Here is a 20,600-nt window from a genome sequence, read left to right as displayed (position 1 = left end):
AGGGTATGAAAATGGACACAAAATGAATACAACATAGCTATACGACATACCCACATATACAACAAAGCACACCGAAACTCCCTGACACCATACCGCAAACCGCAGACCAAATCGCTTAACTTGGTATCGGCGTTGGAGCGAAAGTTGCCCGGAACGTACTAACAGTGCGCACGCAATTGAGAGGCCTGCATTGATAGCGTGCGTGTATAAATATATAATATAGCATATACATACGTATATATGAGTGTGTATGTGCATTTGACTGCATTTATTTGACAATTCACTTGATTTATACAGCACATTTGCCCGCCTTCGCCGTTGTATCGCAAACTCCAATGACGGCTTTCATACCCCTCCATACATCAAAACTCTTCTACCATTCCCCATTGAACACAATTTTAAACTCTTTGTTACACCGTTAGTTGCGCTTACACTTCATGTTTACATATTCGTCGTAAATACTTGAATGTGTCGGTTCATCCACATGTTATGTGTCATGTAAAAATCTGTTATCAGATTAAAAGTACTAATTAAAATGTTCAACTTTTATAAATGTTGGAAAATTATTCAAAAAATGCTGACCTGTATATCAAGGACTTGTCGCAGCACACATACATATTTATAAACATATATGTACTTTATGTATTTGTATGACTTTCCAGAGGATTTGGAATGGCCGCCTGCAAGGATACATGTGAAATACATTTATCCGGCAACTGATGACCTTAAAATAATATTTAAAAAAGTTTTCAGAACAAGAAAAATGATATTGAAATGAAAAATACAAATATTAATACAAGTAGATAGCATGCAATGCGGAGTGGCCTTGACAGAGGTAATTAAAAGTATGCTAATGAATTTTTTACTACAGTGTAAATATGTAGTTCGTTTAGAAATACAAGGCAGGTTAGTCAAAAAGGCTGAAAATAATATATTAAACGAATTATAATTAAATATATTAAATATTATCGACTAATCGATATCGATAACTGACAATGATAACCGATGAACGAAATGATATACTATACTTATTATTTAAGATATACGATAACCGATTATAAATTGCGTACTATCGATACTGGTTTATCGAATATCGATAGTAAAAAGTTGATTTTAAATTATAAATTACACATTTTGAATATATAGAAAATTCTTAGGCATCAAATTTATCGATTATGGAGTAATAACTACAAATTATCAATTATCGATAACTAATTGAAAATTATTTATTTTTATTAGTAAATTATAGACTTTATTTTTTTTTTAAAATACACAAATATTAAATTTATCGTTTATCGATTACTAATTGAAAATACATAAATATCGAACATATCGATTATTATCGATTACTAAAAGGAAGTTATTGATTTGTAGTAGTGAATTAAATATTTGATATTTTTTCAAAAAAACGTTATTATCGAATTTATCGATTATCATTATTATTATGTATTATGTATTAATAGTAAATTATCGATTTTTTTAATTACGCTTTTGAGATTTTATAGAACATTCTTCAATATTTAGTTCTTCGATTATCGTTAATTGTAAATAATCGATTTGTTTATATAGTAAACCTTATAGATTTTACAGAAAATTCTAAAATATCGATTTATTCGATTATTGATTACTAACCGTAAATTATCGATTTACATGTATATATGTATATACATATACCAACTGCACACTTTATGTTTTGTAGAAAATTCTAAAATAACGAAATTGTCGATTATTTAGTAGTAATCGTAATTTATCGAATTTTATTTATAAAATATATGAAGTATGTATATATTTTTATAGAAGGTTGTAAAATATCGAAATTGTCGATTATTGATTACTAATCGTAAATTATCGATTTTAATTTATAAAATATAAATTTTGCTTTTAAGAAAAATTAACTATTTTTTTATCGATAATATTTTACCAATTGTAAATTATCGATTTTTATTTATGGAGAATAAATAATGAATTGAGATTCACGATTTAGATTTTAGATTATTAATTATAGATAGAATACAGATTATAGATTATGGATTTTAGACTTTAGATTATAGAATATAGAATATAGATTATAGATTATAGATTATAGATTATAGATTAGAAATATATAGTTTTTTCACCGTCACAATGCAGCTGCTCCCACATGCGCCCTTGTAAGCTCATCTTAAAAATCAAAGCCACATGCTTGACACAACTTCCTGCAACAAAGTTTTCTCATTTAGTTGCCATCAAACGGTGCAACAGGAGTCCCAATAACGTCAATAGAAAACATGTGGCAAGTGAGCGGAATAACGCTGAGATGACAGTGAAGAGTAATTAAACTGCCAATGAGATAAAAAGTCAAGGCATCTGATGAAGCAGATATTTATTTACCTCACTTGAGCTGTCTTACTTAGCAACTACTTTGTGAAACTTATTTTCCGCCTAAAAGTAGACTAAAGCAAATAAGCTGCAGTTGAGGAAGCAATTTATTGCACAGTAGTGCAATAACAGTGCAGCACATTTTCAGGGTGAGTGGCTCGAAGCACATCAATTTACTGGAAAAGGTGGCTGTAATATATTTCAATTAAAATTGAGTATTGGGAGATGGTAAATAAAAGACACTAAATGAGGAATAGAAATTTTTTTATTAAGTTGTTGAGTACTTTTAAGTTATTATATAATTTGTTCAAGCGCGCTAAAATGTATACTTCGCACTTTTCTAGATAACTTTTGACTAGAAAACTAAATTTTTTTATGAAAACTCTTAACATTTACTTACAAAAACCCTTTTTTCTAATCTTATTCTCCTTTTTCAGCCTTCTACTTTCCAATTTACCAATTAAATGCTTGTTCGTTGCTCATTCGCACCTTTCACCTGCTGTCATAAATTTTTTGCTAACGGAATTAAAAGCAAAAAATATAATAAAATTTCTTAACTGCCACACAGCCCCGATTTCAATTTCAGATAGCAATTGATAAGCGATTATTAGATGTCAATGCCACTACAACAACGCTATCACCTCTTGCTGGCATGTTATTTGCCCAGTGGCGCCTATAACTATGCAATATGCAAGCATAGAACAGGAAAGAAGGCGGTGAGAAAGTTATGATATACATACTCTTTAGGTACAGTGGGGGCACAAATAGTAATGAAAGTTTTGAAAAATATAAATACAAAATGTACCAGTTTGTCCGGGCTAAAATCCTCAAAATTTAGCATACCGTGTCCAGTTTGATCCAACTTAAAAGATAGTTCAGTTTATGTCTTTACATGACTGTGTGGAATATAGCACCGACTTGGTGGAACCAAAGGTTGTCCACATCAATACAAGACAATCCGGTATTTCTAAATCGTCAACCCAATTAAAAGTTATAGATTGTTCTCCTTCTTATTGGAGCTGATTTATGAGACACTAAAATTCAAAAAGTACTCCATAACTTTAATATTCATATGATAGTTTCGATTCTGATAATAATTTTTTTTTTCAATCCTGGATTTAACATGGTTCTAACATTTTGTCGACATGAACTGTGTCTTAATGGTGCGCTACAATTCGTCGTGTTTGATTCATCTGACTTTATCACACTCTCACAAATTCCATAGATATGATGTCAATCGGATTCCCATTTTTTTTATGACTATCGCATAAAAGAGGCACTAAAACGTTCTCTAAATGATTTCCAGCTCAAAGTTTCCCAAAATTGGAATACGTGGATTGTTAACGTGAAATATTATATTGATAGATCACTTAGAAGTACAACCCCAGATTGCCAGACATGAGCTCTAAATATATCCAATATTTTATTATAACAACAAAGTGAAGGTTTTGTTTAGCATAGTTAGAATGATCCGGTTAAGGTCAAATATCATTGGAAAACTGGTTGCAATTGTTGAAGAATGTTTCATTTTGCCATTCTCATATACATGCTTCTCCATATTGGCTAAAAACTGGAAAAATATTCTCCTGAGTTGAACTACTCACCTGCAAAATCAGTCGCCATAGCCAGAAACTGGTAGTAATCACTTGGTGGCAGATCCGGATCATAGGCTGGATGCATAAAGACGTCCCAACCAAAATCACACATCATGTGAATTGTCCTGATATCTGAACTTGTCCAGATTGATTAAGTAGCCGCCTCTAAGCTATTGCTTCTTTAAGATGGTCCAGTTGTTTTTCGTACAGATCCAAATGAAGTGTTTAGTCGATGAGGAGCAGCTTCTGATTTACTCCCAACCCCACCAAGAAAATAGCAGAATCTTCTTGACCGTCAAACTTGGTTTGGCCACCGATTGCGCCGGTTCACCGCGATTCACCCTCAACCATTTTCGCTTGACGTTGTCGTAAAGGTGCCCACAGAGTGGACGCTCAAAGCCGAGCCGAGCGTAAACCCGCTTGTTGCGTAAATGGGAATATGCGCTCGGCTCGGTTTTAAACGTCCACTCTGCGGGCACCCTAAGTTATCCACTTATCATCACCTGTAACCATCCGTTTCAGAAACGGATCGTATTTATTGTGATGTAGCTGGGATTTGCTGTTGTAAATTCGGTGGATGAGGTTTTTTTTTAGCTAATCCGTGTATCCACAATACATCGAGCCTTTTTGTGTATCCAGCCTTATTTAAATGAATTCAAACGCTCCTAACTTTTTGCTACTATCTGTCTTTGGCACGTGCACAAACAATACTGAGCCAAGCAGTCCCAAAACTGCCTGAGACTTTTTTTAGTACGAAATCTCATCTTTCTAATGCTATATAAAGATATCTACTTGAAAAAGAATGCATCTATTTTCCCTAGACCAATTTGTAAACAAAGCGAAAGTGTTAAAATATGGCTTCGGTGAAAAAGAGAAGACATTAGTCAAATTTCTTTCATATGACCCCGCTAGCTCAGACATAACATACTCATAAACCCAAATGATACAACCTTCCTTCCACTATGAAACATCCTGGTAAATAAGAAGTTGGTCTCTGCACCAACGTTAGGTTAGATTAGATGGCTAACCCCTCGACATGGAAAAGATATCACACTTAGACTGTTATTTATCGCCTTTTATGATGCCAAACGAAAAACTCTTGGGTTGGCTATTAGCTATTGACAAAGCGTCCTGATCCTATCACAATTCTGCTTATATGCTTTAGTTATTTATTCGCGATTTCATCCGGATGTCTGAAAGTATGATATCCGTGGTACATTCGCCTTGTTCCAAACTGCTGATGCAAGTGGCATCCGGTAAGATATTCAATCTTACAAATTGCTGAGAGCGAAGGGAGTGCCCAGACTCGCAGTCATCTAAGTACCTAGATTTCTCTAGGTCTGAGGGCAGCTTTCGCGGCTATGAACTTGTCTGCTATATCTACCGTTGTTACGCGTATATGTAGCCACACATTCACAAAAAGTGAGGAACGCAGTAGTATTTTTCAAAGCCGTCCACCAAACAAGAATTCTATAGAACTTTATAAGCTGATCTTTAGTTTTATAGAGAGCCAAACAACTTTCTTTGGTAAGAGACGCGCTATTTGGCAATGGCTCAGCTGCAGCAGTACAGGGCAACAGATGCCTTCCTTGCTCCTTGCTCGATGTTGGATTTCCATGAAAGCTCCTATTCAGGCTGAGTTCAAGATACTTAATTTTGTCAACAGAGCGAAGATGTCCATTGATGGTATACGCACCCCCCGTATTTTGTACTTGCTATTGAATAAGACCAGTTCAAGTTTGTCAGGATTGGTGGAGAGCCCGTCCGTTTTCAGCAACCTACTTAAATACGATGCTGAGGTACCTTTGCATCTACTATCAATGTGAAGTTAGCTCGTACCCGGAATTTTCCCTCAACCGTGAGAGCTACGTCGTCCGCATCCATTCCGCCACAATCATTCTACCACAGAAGAAATTTGAATATCGTTCTATCGCAGAGAAGTTTGAAGATAAGCTTGCTTATGGTTCGGTTCAAACCCCGGCTCAGGGAACATGGATGGTTTGAAAGAGCTGATCACCCATGTACGGTGAAGCAGTTCCTGGAATTATTCAGAGTCCTGGAACTTTGTGACCATATGTGATATGATACAGGAGAGGACAAAATAGACCGTGAAATGACGTTCATTCAGAAGCGTCGAAAAGGATGTGCAGTCTGTCTACAGCACTCCAATAGATGCTTTCACAAAGGAAGAATTGCTCAAAAAGTGAGCATCAAGAAGCAACTTAAGTGAGTCCTGACTACTCGGAGTCCAGCTATCTTTCCCTTCCTTTACATACACCAACGGAATGTGGTCTTTTGAGAGGATGCGCCTGAACTTTGAAGATTCATCGCAGTCTTCCACCTTTCCGCATGGCCTTCCTCCTCTCGAACTTGTAGTTTTAACTCTATTAACCTGTGCATCGCTTTTCTTTTGGTTTTTAGAGTTTTATTAAATTTTTTTTATTAATAATTTTTCACATTTACAATATTAATGGCTCTTTTATATTTAATTTTACATTTAAAATATATATTCTTGCTTTTAATATCATTTTATGCGCTGTGTTCACTGTTGTTGTTTTTATATATTTTTTTTTTAATACAAAAGAAATTCGTAAATATATATAATGTACAAAATAAACTACATACTAGCAGAATTTCACAAGAACGAAGAAAAAAGAAAATGAATTGGAAGAAAAAGTTTCGACTGTGTGTGTGTGTGCGTGTAGAAATTGAAATTGTGATCAGCTGTTGTTAAGCGCAAGTTGCTACACTGAGTTTAATTGTTGTATTTGCTTAGGCGATTTTTTATACCAAAGCGAGTAATTTGACTTTGTTCGAGCATTCATTTAGGTTTTTGAGATTCATAGCGGTTTTTGTGTCAATAATGCGCATTCAATTCATTTTCGAAAATAAGTTTTGAAAAACAAATTTTGAAAGACAATATTTCTTTTGCATTTTTAAATACAAAAATAGTAAAATGGCTTTAGTTATTTTCGATTAATTTTATTTTCGAAAATAAGTTTTGAAAGACAAATTTTGAAACACAATGTTTTTTTTTAATTTATGTTAATGCAAAAATACCAACATAACTAAAAAATTTAGTTTTGATTTTCTTGCAAAATATTTGATTCGAAATTATTTACGAAAATAAATTTTGAAAAGTAAATTTTGAAACACAATATTTTTTTTTTTTTAATTTTTAAATACAAAAATTGTAAAATGGCTTTAGTTATTTTCCATTAATTTTATTTTTGAAAATAAGTTTCGAAAAACAAATTTAGAAACGTTTTTTTTTAATTTTTTAAATACAAAAATGTTCAAAACTAGTTTAAGCTTTAAGAAGTGATACTAAAAAGATATTTTTTTTGTTTCAAATAAATTCAGTTTTGATTTTCTTGCAAAATATTTGAGTTCGAATATTTTTTGAAAATCATTTTCAAAAAAAAATTTTGAAACAAATTTTTTTCAAATTTTTTAAACACAAATTACTTTACTACAAATTACTTTAGCTATTTTCAGCGAAATGTGTAAAGTTTTCAAAAATAAGTTTTGAAAAATAAATTTTTAAAGACATTTTTTTCAATTTTTTAAATACAAAAGTACTCAAAAATAGCTTTAGCTTTAAAAATTAATTTTAAAACGTATTTTATTTTTTTGCTTCAAATATATTCAGGTTTGATTTTATTGCAAAATATTTGAGTTCGAAATTTCTTTTCGAAAATAAATATTGAAAAACAAAATTTGAAACACAATTTTTTGGAATTTTTTAAATTTTAAAACACCAAAATCGCTTTAGCTATTATCAATCAAATTTTGTTTTCGAAATATTTTCGAAAATAAGTTTTGAAAAAAAATTTAATTTTTTAAATACAAAATTGCTAAAAAACAGCTTTAGCTTTAAGTTTTAATATTAAACAATTTTTTCTTTTACTTCAAAAATATTCAGTTTTTATTTTCTTGCAAAATATTTGAGTTCGAAATTTTTTTCAATATTTTTTTTTTTTAATTTTTACTCAACCTACGCACACATATGTATATGGACAGCTTAGCTTTCGCACATTTAAAATTTCAATTTTTTCATAACTATTTTTAATTTTTAAATATTTTTTTTGAATTGCTAATTAAGGAGCAGTGCTTGTTGTATTTACGAGTATTTATATATATAATTCCCATTTTTCAGTGTTACCAAGTTGAATAACTGTTTTTACACACTATATATGTAAATATTTTTTTCTTGTAAATAGTTTAATGAAATCTTTGCAGTTCCTGTTCACTACTTCTATAACTGTAAATATGCATTTTCCATATATTTAACTATGTAGGCATTTTTGAAAAATATCTTTCGACTTTACGATCACAAAACTGGCACTTGTTACTTGATTTTCCTCTTTTTTTTTTGCAAAATTTTAGAATATCCCTCAGGCTGCGCGCGCTTCAAACCGCAAGCGCTGCATGTATCTAATTATTTTAGCGCGCTCTTTAACAAATTTTACTTGAGCTAAATATTTCTTAGTAAATTTTTGTATTTACTTTACCCAATTTTGTTGGTTTGTAATGCTTGCTCAAGTAGCGGACATTCTTTTTATATTATTATTTTATATTTTCTTCATTTTCTTTTTTCTGCTTAATTAAAAACTGCCACATATTACAAATTATATAACTAAACTTCTAACGCCTTCTTCTATCCAACTCTTCGCACCGCCAATTCGTGCTCTCCGCGCTTCTCTCTGCTTGCCGACGTATAAAAAATAAATTGCTTGCGCTCCGCTCTACTTGCCGATGTGGAGTTTGCCGAGCAGATTGGCAGCCTGGTTACCGGCTGACTCCTGTGCGTTCACTGCGCCGTCATGGAGGGTCTGTGGGCGTATATATTTTATAATACTTTTTATTCATTGACTGAAATCAAATTCCTACATACCTTCTCCAAATCCTCACGCTTATGACTGACATATTGATTGGCCTCGTTCATCTTCTGATCAACTGCTTGGCTGGTCTGCTTGACAGCGCCATCGATAGCGTTCTCGGCTTCCTTCATTTTCGTTTCGACTGTCTGTTCGGCAGCCTTGACACTCTTGTTGATCGCATCGTTAGCGGCCTTTTTGGTTTGATCGACGGCATTGGCAGCAGCCTGGAAGACAGAGAGAGAGAGTGAAAATGCAGTGTCTTAAAAAAATCTTGAAATCTCAAATATTTTAAAGAATTTTATTTTTTATTTTTTTTTTAACTTTATTTTTGGAAAATAGTTCTAAAGAGTACTAAAAATTATTTTCTGTCTTGAAATTTACGAGTTAACTTAAAACTTCGTTGTCAAACTATTTTTGTAAAAAATTTAGTTCTAATTTCGATCAAGTATTATAACTTTAGTATCAAATATGTGGCGGCATATTTTTAAGTACTATAAAAAAAAGCAACCCAAAGTTTTAGTACAACACTAAGCACTAAAAAATAAAAAACCCAAACATTTTAGTACAACACTTTCGGCATCAAAAATGATAATACGGAAAATTTTAGTACTTAAAAAGGCTTTACGTTACAAAAATGCTTCTAAATATTTAGTACTAAAAACTATTTGCTGCCCTCAAATTTATTAACTCGTTATTTAAAACTTGGTGTTGTACTATTTTTGTAAAAAAAAAAGTAGTACTAAATTTTCGACTAATAAAATTTTAGTACTAAAAAATGTGGTGGCTAATTTTTAAGTACAAAAAAAGTTTAGTACATCACTTTCGGCATCAAAAATGTTATTCAGTAAAACTTTAGTATTTAAAAACTTTAGCTCTAAAAATTTTAGTACAACAAAAATTAATAGCATAATTTTCATTAATGAAAAATGTATGATGAAATATTTTGCTACAACACTTTCGGCATAAAGTATGTTACTAGGTAAAATTTTAGTACTTAAAAATTTTAGTACTAAAATTTTTTAATACTTAAAAAGTCTTCACCTTACATAAATTGCTCTAAACAGTACTAAAAATTACTGTTTGCCCTAAAATTGATAAATTCGTCACTAGAAACTTTATTGTCAAATAAATTTTAAAAAATTTAGTACTAAAGTCGAATTTTCAAATTTTAGTACTTTAAAAACTAGTAGGGAAATTTTCATAACGTAGCATGTAGCACCAAAAATTTTAGTACAACACTTTTGGGTTTAAGAATGTTAAGAAATAAAGTTTTGGTACATAAAAATTGTAGTACCAAAAAAAATTACCACTAAAATATTAATACCAAAGTAATTTAGGACTGAAACCTTGTACTCAAAATTTCGTGCAAAAACCTTTTATACTTAATAACTTATAATTTGGTATCAACATTACTTTTAGAACTTTTAAAAATGGGTTTAGAACTAAAAAACATAGTAGCAAATATTTTAATATCAATAAGTAAAATTTTAGTACCAAAAGGCCAATAAAAAAAATTTAGTAACAAAAAGTACTAAAAATTTACTATCATTTTTTTTACCTAAAATATAAGACTAGAAACTTAAGTACTAAAAATTAAGCACTAAAATTGCTCAAAAATATTTAGTTTCATTAAATTTAACACAATTCGGTATTACAAGTATACACCGTAATACCTAGTATTTCAAAATTATTTTCCCATTTCTACTTTATTTACTTTGGTTGTTACCACAAACAACGCCACTCACCTTCTGTGAAGCTTCAGCCACATTGGCAGCCACTTGCTTGGCATTTGCGGCCACAGCATTGGCTTGTTGCACAGTGTTATCGATGGCTTGTTTCGAGTTGTCAACGGCGGCCTGAGCTTGGCTTACGCCAGCGTTGACAGCCTGACCGGCCTTTTGAGCTTCAGCAGCGGCCAAATCGGCGGCTTCCTTAGCTGTAAAGAAAAAGATGGAGTTCATAGAATTCAAAGTATTAAGAAAGAAGTTTTCGGAAGCTTAATTGTGCTTTCAAGTTCGTGTGAAAGAAAAGTATAAAATCTCTCAAATATCTTTGAATTTTTTTATTATATTTTTTATAACTTTTTATTAAAAATCTGCCTCTTTTTCTTCATTATTTAGTTTAGTCTTCTTCACACTCTTCTTTAACTTCGTAAACGACTACTCACCGGCACTGGCCGCCAAGTTCTCCGCCTCACTCTTGGTCTGTTGCACCGATTGTCCTACAGCCTTAGCCTGCTCCTCAGCCATTTTGGCGGCATTGTCGGCCTTCTCCTTAGCCAATTTCTCAACATCTTCCTTCTTGCGGCTGAAAAGGTTGGCGGTCTTGTCGCCCAAGCTCTTAAGGGATGCTAAAAAGTTATAAAGAAAATAAATTTCAATTATAATTTTGTTTTTAGAAACCCAAATCTAGTTACTAGTCTAATACTTTATGCGAGTATGCAAAGCTATTATAATTCTAAGTGTACTAAGGATCTTTAAAAAGTGGAAAAATATGAACATTCGAAGAATATCTAATTCACTACTAAAATTTATACAGAAACTGGGAAAAAATATGAAAAAATTGGAGCTATAATTATTTACAGCTTTTTATTTTAATTTTAATTAAACATTTATAGTCAAGACACCTTAACGCCTTGTACTAAAAATTTTATGAAAAACTCAGGCATTTCATTCAAAACAGAAAAAACTCTGTAGCTATGTATATAACTATTTAAAGCTTAGTTTTCAACAGCTTAATAGATTTGTTGTAGAACCCTTTTAGTACTGAGTACTAAAAAAATTTTAATACTAATGTTACTAAAATATTGCAAAACAAATAGCAAACGATAGTCACTAAAGTATAGATAATGGTTACTCCCGCAAAATTTTTTAGTACAACTGTACTATTTTTTTTTTGTAATATTTAAAAATATTAAAATAACATAACTAGTTTTCAAAACTATTGGACTGGTAACTGACGAAACAAAAATCAGTAATTTATAGGCAAAGAAAGGTTACTCGTCCTCAATTTTTAAGTACAAGTGTACTAATTTTTTCTTTGTAATATTTAAAATTTTCGAAGCTATTCAACTGAAAACTGGCGAAACAAAAATCATTAGCATATAGATGAATTTTACTCGCGAACTTTTTTTAGTACAAGTGTACTAAATTTTTTGTAATATTTAAAAATATTAAAATAAAATAACTAGTTTTCAAAACTATTGGACTGGTAACTGGCGAAAAACCATTAATAATATATGGACAAAGAAACGTTACTCGCCCTCAATTTTTTAGTACAAGTGTACTAATTTTTTCTTTGCAATATTTTAAATTATCAAAGCTATTCAACTGAAAACTGGCGAAACAAAAATCAGTAGTATATACATATGTACATAGATAAATTTTAATCACCGAAAAATTTTTAGTACAAGTGTACTAAATTTTTTTTGTAACATTTAAAACTTTCAAAGCTATTGACAAACCAAACAATAAAACGCAGGCAAAAATTACTCGGTGAAATTTTTTAGTACAAGTGTACTAAATTTTTTTTGTACATATATTTAAATTTGTCAAAGCTAATGACAAAGAAAATCAAAATTAATTTTTAGTAATATTTAAGGTAATTTCAAATATTGGGAGTATTAGCTCAACTCTTTGTCCAAGCTGCTAGATTAACGCAGCGTTGATTTCCTGTTTTATTTGTAATTTCTTTGAGCATACTTTTTTTTCACTAGTTAAGTCGCGTAATTCATCATTTTACGCCTTTTTTAATCAATTTTATAACTATTATCCTTCACTGTCGGCATTAAATCATCACTTCGGAAAATGTTGTGCGCATGCTCAGTCGTGACGTTACTAGAAAATTACACACACTTGACCTTCTACACTTTTTTATGCTGGCACACTGAGTTAAAAATCAATAATTTAGCAAGGCAAGGCGATCAACAGTTAGCTTGAAGGAATTGGGTACTAACATAAAGTTTATTTAAATGCATATGTATGTATGTATGCTTTTTCTATATTGTTGCGAAATTGTGGATTTAGTGAGACTTAAAAAATTTAATTTATTGTTCATATTAAATATTATTAGTAAAAAAAAAAATTTTTTTTATTAAAAATTTTGTTTAATTAATTTTATTTTTTTATTAAAATTTTTTTTTATTTAAAAATTTTTTTTTTAATTTTTATAATTTTTTTCAACTTTAATAATTTTTTTTATATTTTTTTAATTGTAGTTTTATTCATAAAAATTAAAATTTTTAATTTTCAAATTTAAAGATGTTCTTATGCTTTTTATTTTTCAGATTTTAATTATTGCTTTTTTTAATTATTATAAATTTTTTAAATTTATGAAAACTAAAACATATGAATTTTTGTATTTACAATTTAACAAAACTTCTTATTTTTTTATTTTACATATTCTACTTATTATTTTTTTTAATTATTATTTTTAATTATTATTATTTTTTTAAATTTTTCCAATTTTTGTGAAACTTATAAAAATATCAAAAAATATATATTTTTTTATTCACAGTTCATCAAGATATTCTTAACTTTTTTAATTTTAAATATTTTAATTATTATTAATTTTCGATTTAATATTTTTTTTTAATTTTAAAATGTTTTTTTTTTTGCTCAATTTTAATGAAAATTATTAAAATACAAAAAATCATATCTTTTTTTATCATTTATCTTATATTTTTATTTTCTTTATTTTAATTATTTTTTTTAATTTTCAAAAAATTTTTTATCCATTTTAGTCAGTCAAAAATTTTTTTCTTCGCAATTTATAATTTTTCCTTTATTTTTATTTAAATATTTTTATATATATTTTTCTTTGAGACGTTTTTAATATATGTATGCTCGCTTTATTTCAAAAAAAAATAATATTTTGAAATTTATTATTTTTAAATTTAATCCTTTTTTCCACATTCTTATAACATTTTTATTACCCGTACAACCGCTGAACGCCATTTTTCACTATTTTTTAGGTATTTTTTTACACCACTAAATCACAAAACTGCGTCACACTATAGTATAAAATAGAATACAGTTATGTTTGGAGTATTTCACGGAATTCCTGAAACGTCGTCAATGACCGAACCAACTTCGATAGCTGTTAAACGCGAACTAAATCGTTGCTTTCTAACTTGATTTGCCACAACAATGGGGAAACAAGGCGAAACTTGATTCTAAATGCTTACTTAGTTACTACATACTATGCAGTGGCTACCACAACGACGCAAAGGTGGAGTGTGGTTAAATTACAATTTTTATATATGTACATATGTATTTTTTGTTTTTTTTTTTTTGATACTTTTTTTTTGTTACTGTTATCTATTTTCATTTTCGCTAGTTTTATACGTGTTTTCAATATGTAGTTATATATGTATGTATGTATGTCTCCTATACGTATGAAACGGCAATTTAGCGCACCAATGCGACGAACGTTGCGCGCTGGAGCATGAGAGATTGACTTAATTAGCTAAGAAATGTGGCGACGACACAGACGCACGCACACAATGCGCAGCATTAAAGGAGACGACGACAGGTTTTCGTTGGGCGAACAATTAAGTAAATGACAGGCAATGTCAAGAGTAGTGTAACGGTTATGGGAGGTTGGGAAGCTTTTGTATAAATACCAAAAATTTTGAAAGAAATTTAGGATATTTTGTTTTATTAAAAAAAAAAAAACAAAATTTGAAACTTTTAAATTTTTAATAAAAAAATCATTAAATAAAACTAATATTAAAACCCGAAAATAATTGTAATAATAATTGCTTTGAAAATTAGTATTTATATATGTATTAATTTCCGCTTGCTAAATATTCATCTCATAATGAGAAATTAATTGCCAAAAAATTATGTAAAATACTTGACGTAATTAAAAAAAATTCAAAATAGCAAAAAATTAAATAAAGTATATGAAATTGTTGTTTTTTATAAAAAAAATTCAACTATAGGCAGTTAAAAAAGACTTATTAAATTCTAAAAATTAAAGGTTGTACTACTACCATCTTCAAGTACTCAAAATATTGAAAAAATGCAAAAAAGGTTAACAATGTAAATAAACAATTTAATTAATTAATAATTATTAATTAATTTTAATTTTATTAATTTTAATTAATTAAGTTAATTATCAATTATAAATTAATTATGTTTATTATTGATTATAAATTAATTAATTAATTATGTTAATTATTAATTAGATTAAATTTTTTAATATAAATTAAATTTTAAATTTAATCAACTTAAACAGATCATAATTTCATTAACTAATACATTTTTAACATTATTTTTCAAAACCGAATTTGACTAATTTTCTTTAAATTAAAAATTAAGTTTCAAATTTAATTCTTAACAAAATATTTTTTTAATAAAATTTATAAATAAAATAGGAAAACATATTGATTTTTTATTTTTGAAAATGTTCAATCTAAATTTAATTTATAAAAAATGTTTTTGTTTAATTAATTGTTAAGTTTAATTTTAAAAAAATTTTTTAAACTTTTGTTTTTGTTAAGTTTAATTTTAAAAATTGTTTTCAAACTTTTAATAATAATTACTAGCATTTAATTTTTATGAAAATTAAAAAGTAAGTTTCTATTTTAATTCTTAACTAAACATTTTTTCAATAAAATTTATAATTAAAATGGAAAAAATATTTAATTTTTATTTTTCAGAATTTTTTATTCAAATTTAATTTGTAAAAAATATTTCTTAATTAATTATTGAGTTTAATTTTTTTCAAACTTTTTTTTAATTTTCTTAATTAATAATTAATATTTTTTGCCATAAATTTATAATAAAAATAAAATTTTTTTTTATGTTCTAACTTTTAAAATTTTAATTAATTTAATATTTTCTTATTTTCTTTTTATTTTCAATTTAACTAATTAATATTATTAAAATAATATTTTTTTGTAATTTTTTGATCTTTAAAATTTCAATTATTAAAATTTATTAAAATTATTTTCTTCGTTTTTTTATTTTGCTAATTAATTTTAATAAAAAAATATTTTTTTGTAAATTCACGTTTCATTTTTAAAATATATAAATCGAGGGTTAGCATTCAACATGGCGTATAAGTAACATTTTTTTATAAATTCCAAACTTGCATTACATTCGTCAAAAAGTATCGAACATCATAAAATAAGTCGGAAACAACCCTCAAAAGACTTGAATTTCAAAGCTGTAAAGAGCGTACAATTGTTTTAAAAAATTATTTATTGTGATCGTTATCCAAAGATTAGCAAACTGTTTTCGAAAGCTCAGAAAGTTTCTTCTCATGCTTCATCGAGAGCGAACTTTCAAACAGGCCCGAAATAACTTGTTTTGACTAACTATTTTCGACTAACTTACAAAGCAAGGCCATCCTTAGAATACTACGAAAGGACTACGTAGGCTGTCTCATACAATCATTGAAACAATACTGGTATAGGCTTTATATTTTCTAACATCCAAACCTTGGAACATATTTAAGCAGTGACGGTAGAGCACAGCTTAATATATTTATAAGGCCTGGATTTTTATACCAGATTTTTAAGTGGTGCAGTTTTGTACCAAATTTCAAAGAAGCTTGAATTTATACCAGATTCCAAAATTTAAAATATTTATACCAGTTTTTGAAAGTGGTATAAAATTATACCAGATTGTTAAAACGATTTAGCAACTACTATAAGAACACAGCTTCATATGTTTATAAGAATTAATATTTTTATACCAGATTTTGAAAGTGATATAAATTTATACCAGATTTAATTCGCATAATTTTAGATTTAAAAATGACAAGAGTTTATACATTATTTTGAATGTGTTATACAGTTATACCAGATTTTGAAAGCGGTATAAATTTATACCAGATATCTAAAGTAATATAACCACTTGCTTTTGTCGTATTATTAATTTATGGTCGTTAATCACACTGGTATAAATCAGTTTTTTGGTTCGATACGCCAATATTAGCCATTTGTGAAGCAATCACCTCCCGCTGTATGTGTCGCTGTATTGCTCAAGCAAGCTCAGCGCCATTCAACAAGAAAACATAAATCATGCTACTCACAGCAATGCATCAAACTACTATGTAGCTGACAAAGATTTGTCACATAAAACTAAAGCACTTTAAAATAAAAATAACAAAAGATATCAAGAATTGCACACACACACTTATTGTGGCCCATAAATTTACTTAAGCGGAAGCGCAACTCATCAACGCCCACTTATCTGCATTAACTACTTTGATTACAGTAAATTAAATAGACGCGCCAAGCAACACATGCAACAAAGCGCACAGTGTGCCACAAGAAAGCGGCCGTTGTAGAGGATAAAGCGAAAAAAATGCAAAAGAAAGGAAAAAAGTGCAAAAGGAAGGAAAAAATGCAAAGGAAAGGAAAAAAATACTACCGTACATCAAAATAAAGGCAAAAAATTCCAAAAAGGCGAACACAAATACAATAATTGCAATTGCGTCGCATTTTTGTAAAGTTAAGGCTAAAAATAACAAACTGTTGGGTGGCGCTGCGGAGGCTGGGAGGCGGCTCATCGTTGTACTAGCATTGCGACCGATTGAACAAGATTTTTGTGTCGTTTCGCTGTAGCGAGGTGTGTAGAAAAATGCGCCGCGGCGAAGGCAAAAATGCCGCTGCGCCCGAGTGGCTACGCTGCACATACAAACCGCTGAATGAACTCATGCGTGCGGGCGCTATTGTTATTGACTGACATACATATGTATGTACATATAAGAGTATGTACTGGCGACACAGCTGAAGTCAGCATTTAATTGTAGCGCAATAAAAATATAAATTAAAATACTTTTCGCTTTGTAAATTTATTACACCCGCGCATACATAGAAATATGTATATATGTATGTATATAAACCCATACATAAGTATAGTAAATACATACAGTTAAATATAAAAAATAAAAAATTGCCTGCGCCAATATGCTAACAAGTAAATTATAGGCATCAAAACAACATTTTCCCTATTAGATATTTTAATATGTAAGTAAGGTGAGGTTGTGTTTGGTTCGAAGGTGCTCAAGTAGCTGACATAATGTGGATAAGAGAAATATTTGGCGAAAAATCGCAGCTAGGACATACATACATATGTACTATATATCTCAAAATTAGCTAAATAGGGGTCCAAAACAAGTTAGAGACAGATATGATTAATATTTTAGCTCAGAGAAATCAAACATATTGACCGATATACAGAGTATAAAATGCTCAAAATTCACTAAATTGGATATATTTAGCCTAAGGGTTGTTATTTTACCCCTATATATAAAATCTGGTATAAATTTGAACCAACTTAAAATAAGTCATAAAATTGCGCGAATTTTAAAATTTGATATAAAGTTATACCACTTTAAAAAACTTTATACCACTTTGAAAATCTGGTATAAATTTATACCAGTTTCAAAACATGATATAAACTCTTGTCCTTTTAAAATATAAGATTATGCTAATTTTAAATCTGGTATAAAATTACATTAATTTAAAAATCTGGCATAAAAATGCAACCATCCCATTTTATGTTGATAACTTAAATAATTACCGACTTAAGGGAACTGGGGTAATTTGTGGATCCTTAGCAACGATTTTGGGCACCGAAATACCGAATATCTAAGCAAGTATAGTAACTAAGCTCAGTAAAATTATATCCAATATCGAATTTTCTAAATCGTATAGTATTGAACTTAAATTTGGTCTCCAATGTTGCCATTACTTTTAGAGAAAAGTGAAAAAGAACGAAGGGGGCAAGAACGCAGAGATAAGCATCTACACATATCGGTCCAAAAAAGATAACCGAGTAGTAAATAGCGTCTTTTTTGCTAAATTAGATATCAAAAACGCTTGTCGACTACAATAACACTGCAGTGTGTTCCAAGCGAAGATCACAGTCTTTGAAAAAAGCCCACTTTTTCTGTCCAAGAAGGTACTGACAGCGGGAAAAATACTTATTTAAATATACTGATAGTGAAGCGACTTTGAAATCACTAAAGTCCCTCAGCGTTTCATCAAAAGTAATGTAAGATTGCCTTGATCTCTTAGTCGATCTAGCATTCTATTTCACAAAAACGCTGCAATGGGTTCCAGGGCATAGTGATATCGCTGGTAACTGTGGAGCTGATGAGCCAGCCAGAGCACTCACCAGACTGCAATTAGACTCGGAAAATGAAAGAATTTTTATGCCTTTGGCTACTTGTAGATATTTAATCGACAAACATGCTACAAATATGACTGAGTTTCCGAGAAGTCAATACCAAACCGTCCATTAAAATCACTCTTCAGTAAGGTTTGCCATTTCCTCATGGAAAGATGTACAATCCAACAGCGAGTCGAAATTATTAAAATTTACTACCGAAATTCGCAGTCTTAACTGTCTGTAGCTGTCTGGTGGTACAAAAAGAGGGTACTGTAAAACAGGCTATAAAACATAGGTATGCTATGTGAAAGCAAAGCTTTGTAAAGGAAACATGACGCAACTACCGATCGAAGTTGTTTTGTTTACTGAGTTGAACTTCAGCAAAAGCATGGGTAGTTCAGAGAGGAAACAGTAGAGTGAGATGCTTTAGTATGGGCCCTCTAAAGACCTGTCGTCAGACAGCCACTCTACCTCCTTACGTACCTAACTTCGCTGAGATATCTTACTCCCGACTTCCAACAGTTTTAGTTAAAGGCTTCCACAGCTTAAAAACACTCTTTCTGCATAATTATGTAGCAGTATATTCCCTGAAGCTTTGCCTAGCATAAAGCAAAAAAAAATTATGAAATTTTATATTGCGCTATATAAAGTAGGTGTGGTTGGTGTCCGAGTTCGACCAGTTTCAAATCGTAGCTTAAGTATAATACTTATGTCAAAGTACCGAATTTGGTACAAATCGATCAAGTAGTCGCTGAAACCTTCAGGCAAACTAAACCTTTATACTCTGTCCAACACATGTCGAGAGTATCAAAATCGCATACCAATTGTTCCGCACACTGCGAACGCAACAACTGCTGCTCGTTTTGACATTTCATTCGTATGCTAATTTCAAAGATGACGTTTTCCTGTTGCCATTATAGCTGTCATACGGCTTTCACTAAGCACTAAGTTAGCCGCTGACGCATAAGCCTAAGCAGTTTCATGCTTATATACCCAATTATTTCTAAACTCATTATCTACTTATATTAGAAAATGTGCAAAAATATTTGTACATATGAATGTACAGTATTTTTGCGAATTTCTCGCCACTCTTTGCGTCTAATAAACCGACACATGCCCGGTTAATGCCAGCAGCGTATAGGAAATTCTTGCCGTATGATGTCATTTTAGCTCCAACTCGCGGCCACTCAAGCGGCCAGCTGTTCGCCGTTTTGTTTATAAAAACAAACACACGAGCGCAAGCGGCACGAAAGGCACGAATGGCGTTGGAACACGTACGAGCGCTTGCCGGCTGCGTTCAAATCGTTGGTGTGGATTTGGTGTATTTTATACATTTTTATGAATATGTATATATTTTTATACCGCGAACAGGGTATACTCGTATTAAGTTTGGTAGGAAGTTTGTAATACCCAGAGAGAAGTGTCGGAGACCACATACAGTGTTTATAAACGAACTACGTGATTTAACATGTCGATCTGTACGTCTGCCCCTATATAGGGCAACTAGTCCCTCAGTTTGCCATGGTCGTCCTCAAAAACGAGGTCTCTCATCCCAGACTGTTGTGTCCATTTCATGGGGAGTGCTTTTTTCCGTCAAACTCAGCACACAACTCAGGGGATATTTGGTCTAAGAC

At 30.3% G+C, this 20,600-nt stretch overlaps 1 protein-coding gene across 4 annotated transcripts in view; it reads right to left on the bottom strand.

Moving 5' to 3' along the window:
- Positions 1-6,745: 6,745 nt before the first annotated feature.
- The window catches only part of LOC105233124 (uncharacterized), a 54,680-nt gene continuing 40,825 nt past the window's right edge, over positions 6,746-20,600 (bottom strand). For 3 of the 4 annotated variants that reach the window (XM_049451567.1, XM_049451571.1, XM_049451569.1), the window contains 4 exons: positions 11,004-11,186; positions 10,582-10,772; positions 8,851-9,060; positions 6,746-8,788 (listed from right to left, as the gene is read on the bottom strand). In XM_049451567.1, the coding sequence (XP_049307524.1) occupies positions 8,702-8,788; positions 8,851-9,060; positions 10,582-10,772; positions 11,004-11,186 (671 nt within the window). In that variant the 3' untranslated portion in view covers positions 6,746-8,701. Of the gene's footprint in view, positions 8,789-8,850; positions 9,061-10,581; positions 10,773-11,003; positions 11,187-13,769; positions 13,966-20,600 lie in introns of those variants that run through there. The other variant, XM_049451570.1, reaches the window with a different exon arrangement.

The sequence above is a fragment of the Bactrocera dorsalis genome, chromosome 3, assembly GCF_023373825.1.
Source record: "Bactrocera dorsalis isolate Fly_Bdor chromosome 3, ASM2337382v1, whole genome shotgun sequence".
Taxonomy (NCBI): domain Eukaryota; kingdom Metazoa; phylum Arthropoda; class Insecta; order Diptera; family Tephritidae; genus Bactrocera; species Bactrocera dorsalis.
The sequence above is the reverse complement of the archived record's forward strand: the minus strand, read 5'-3'. Positions and strand labels throughout refer to the sequence as shown.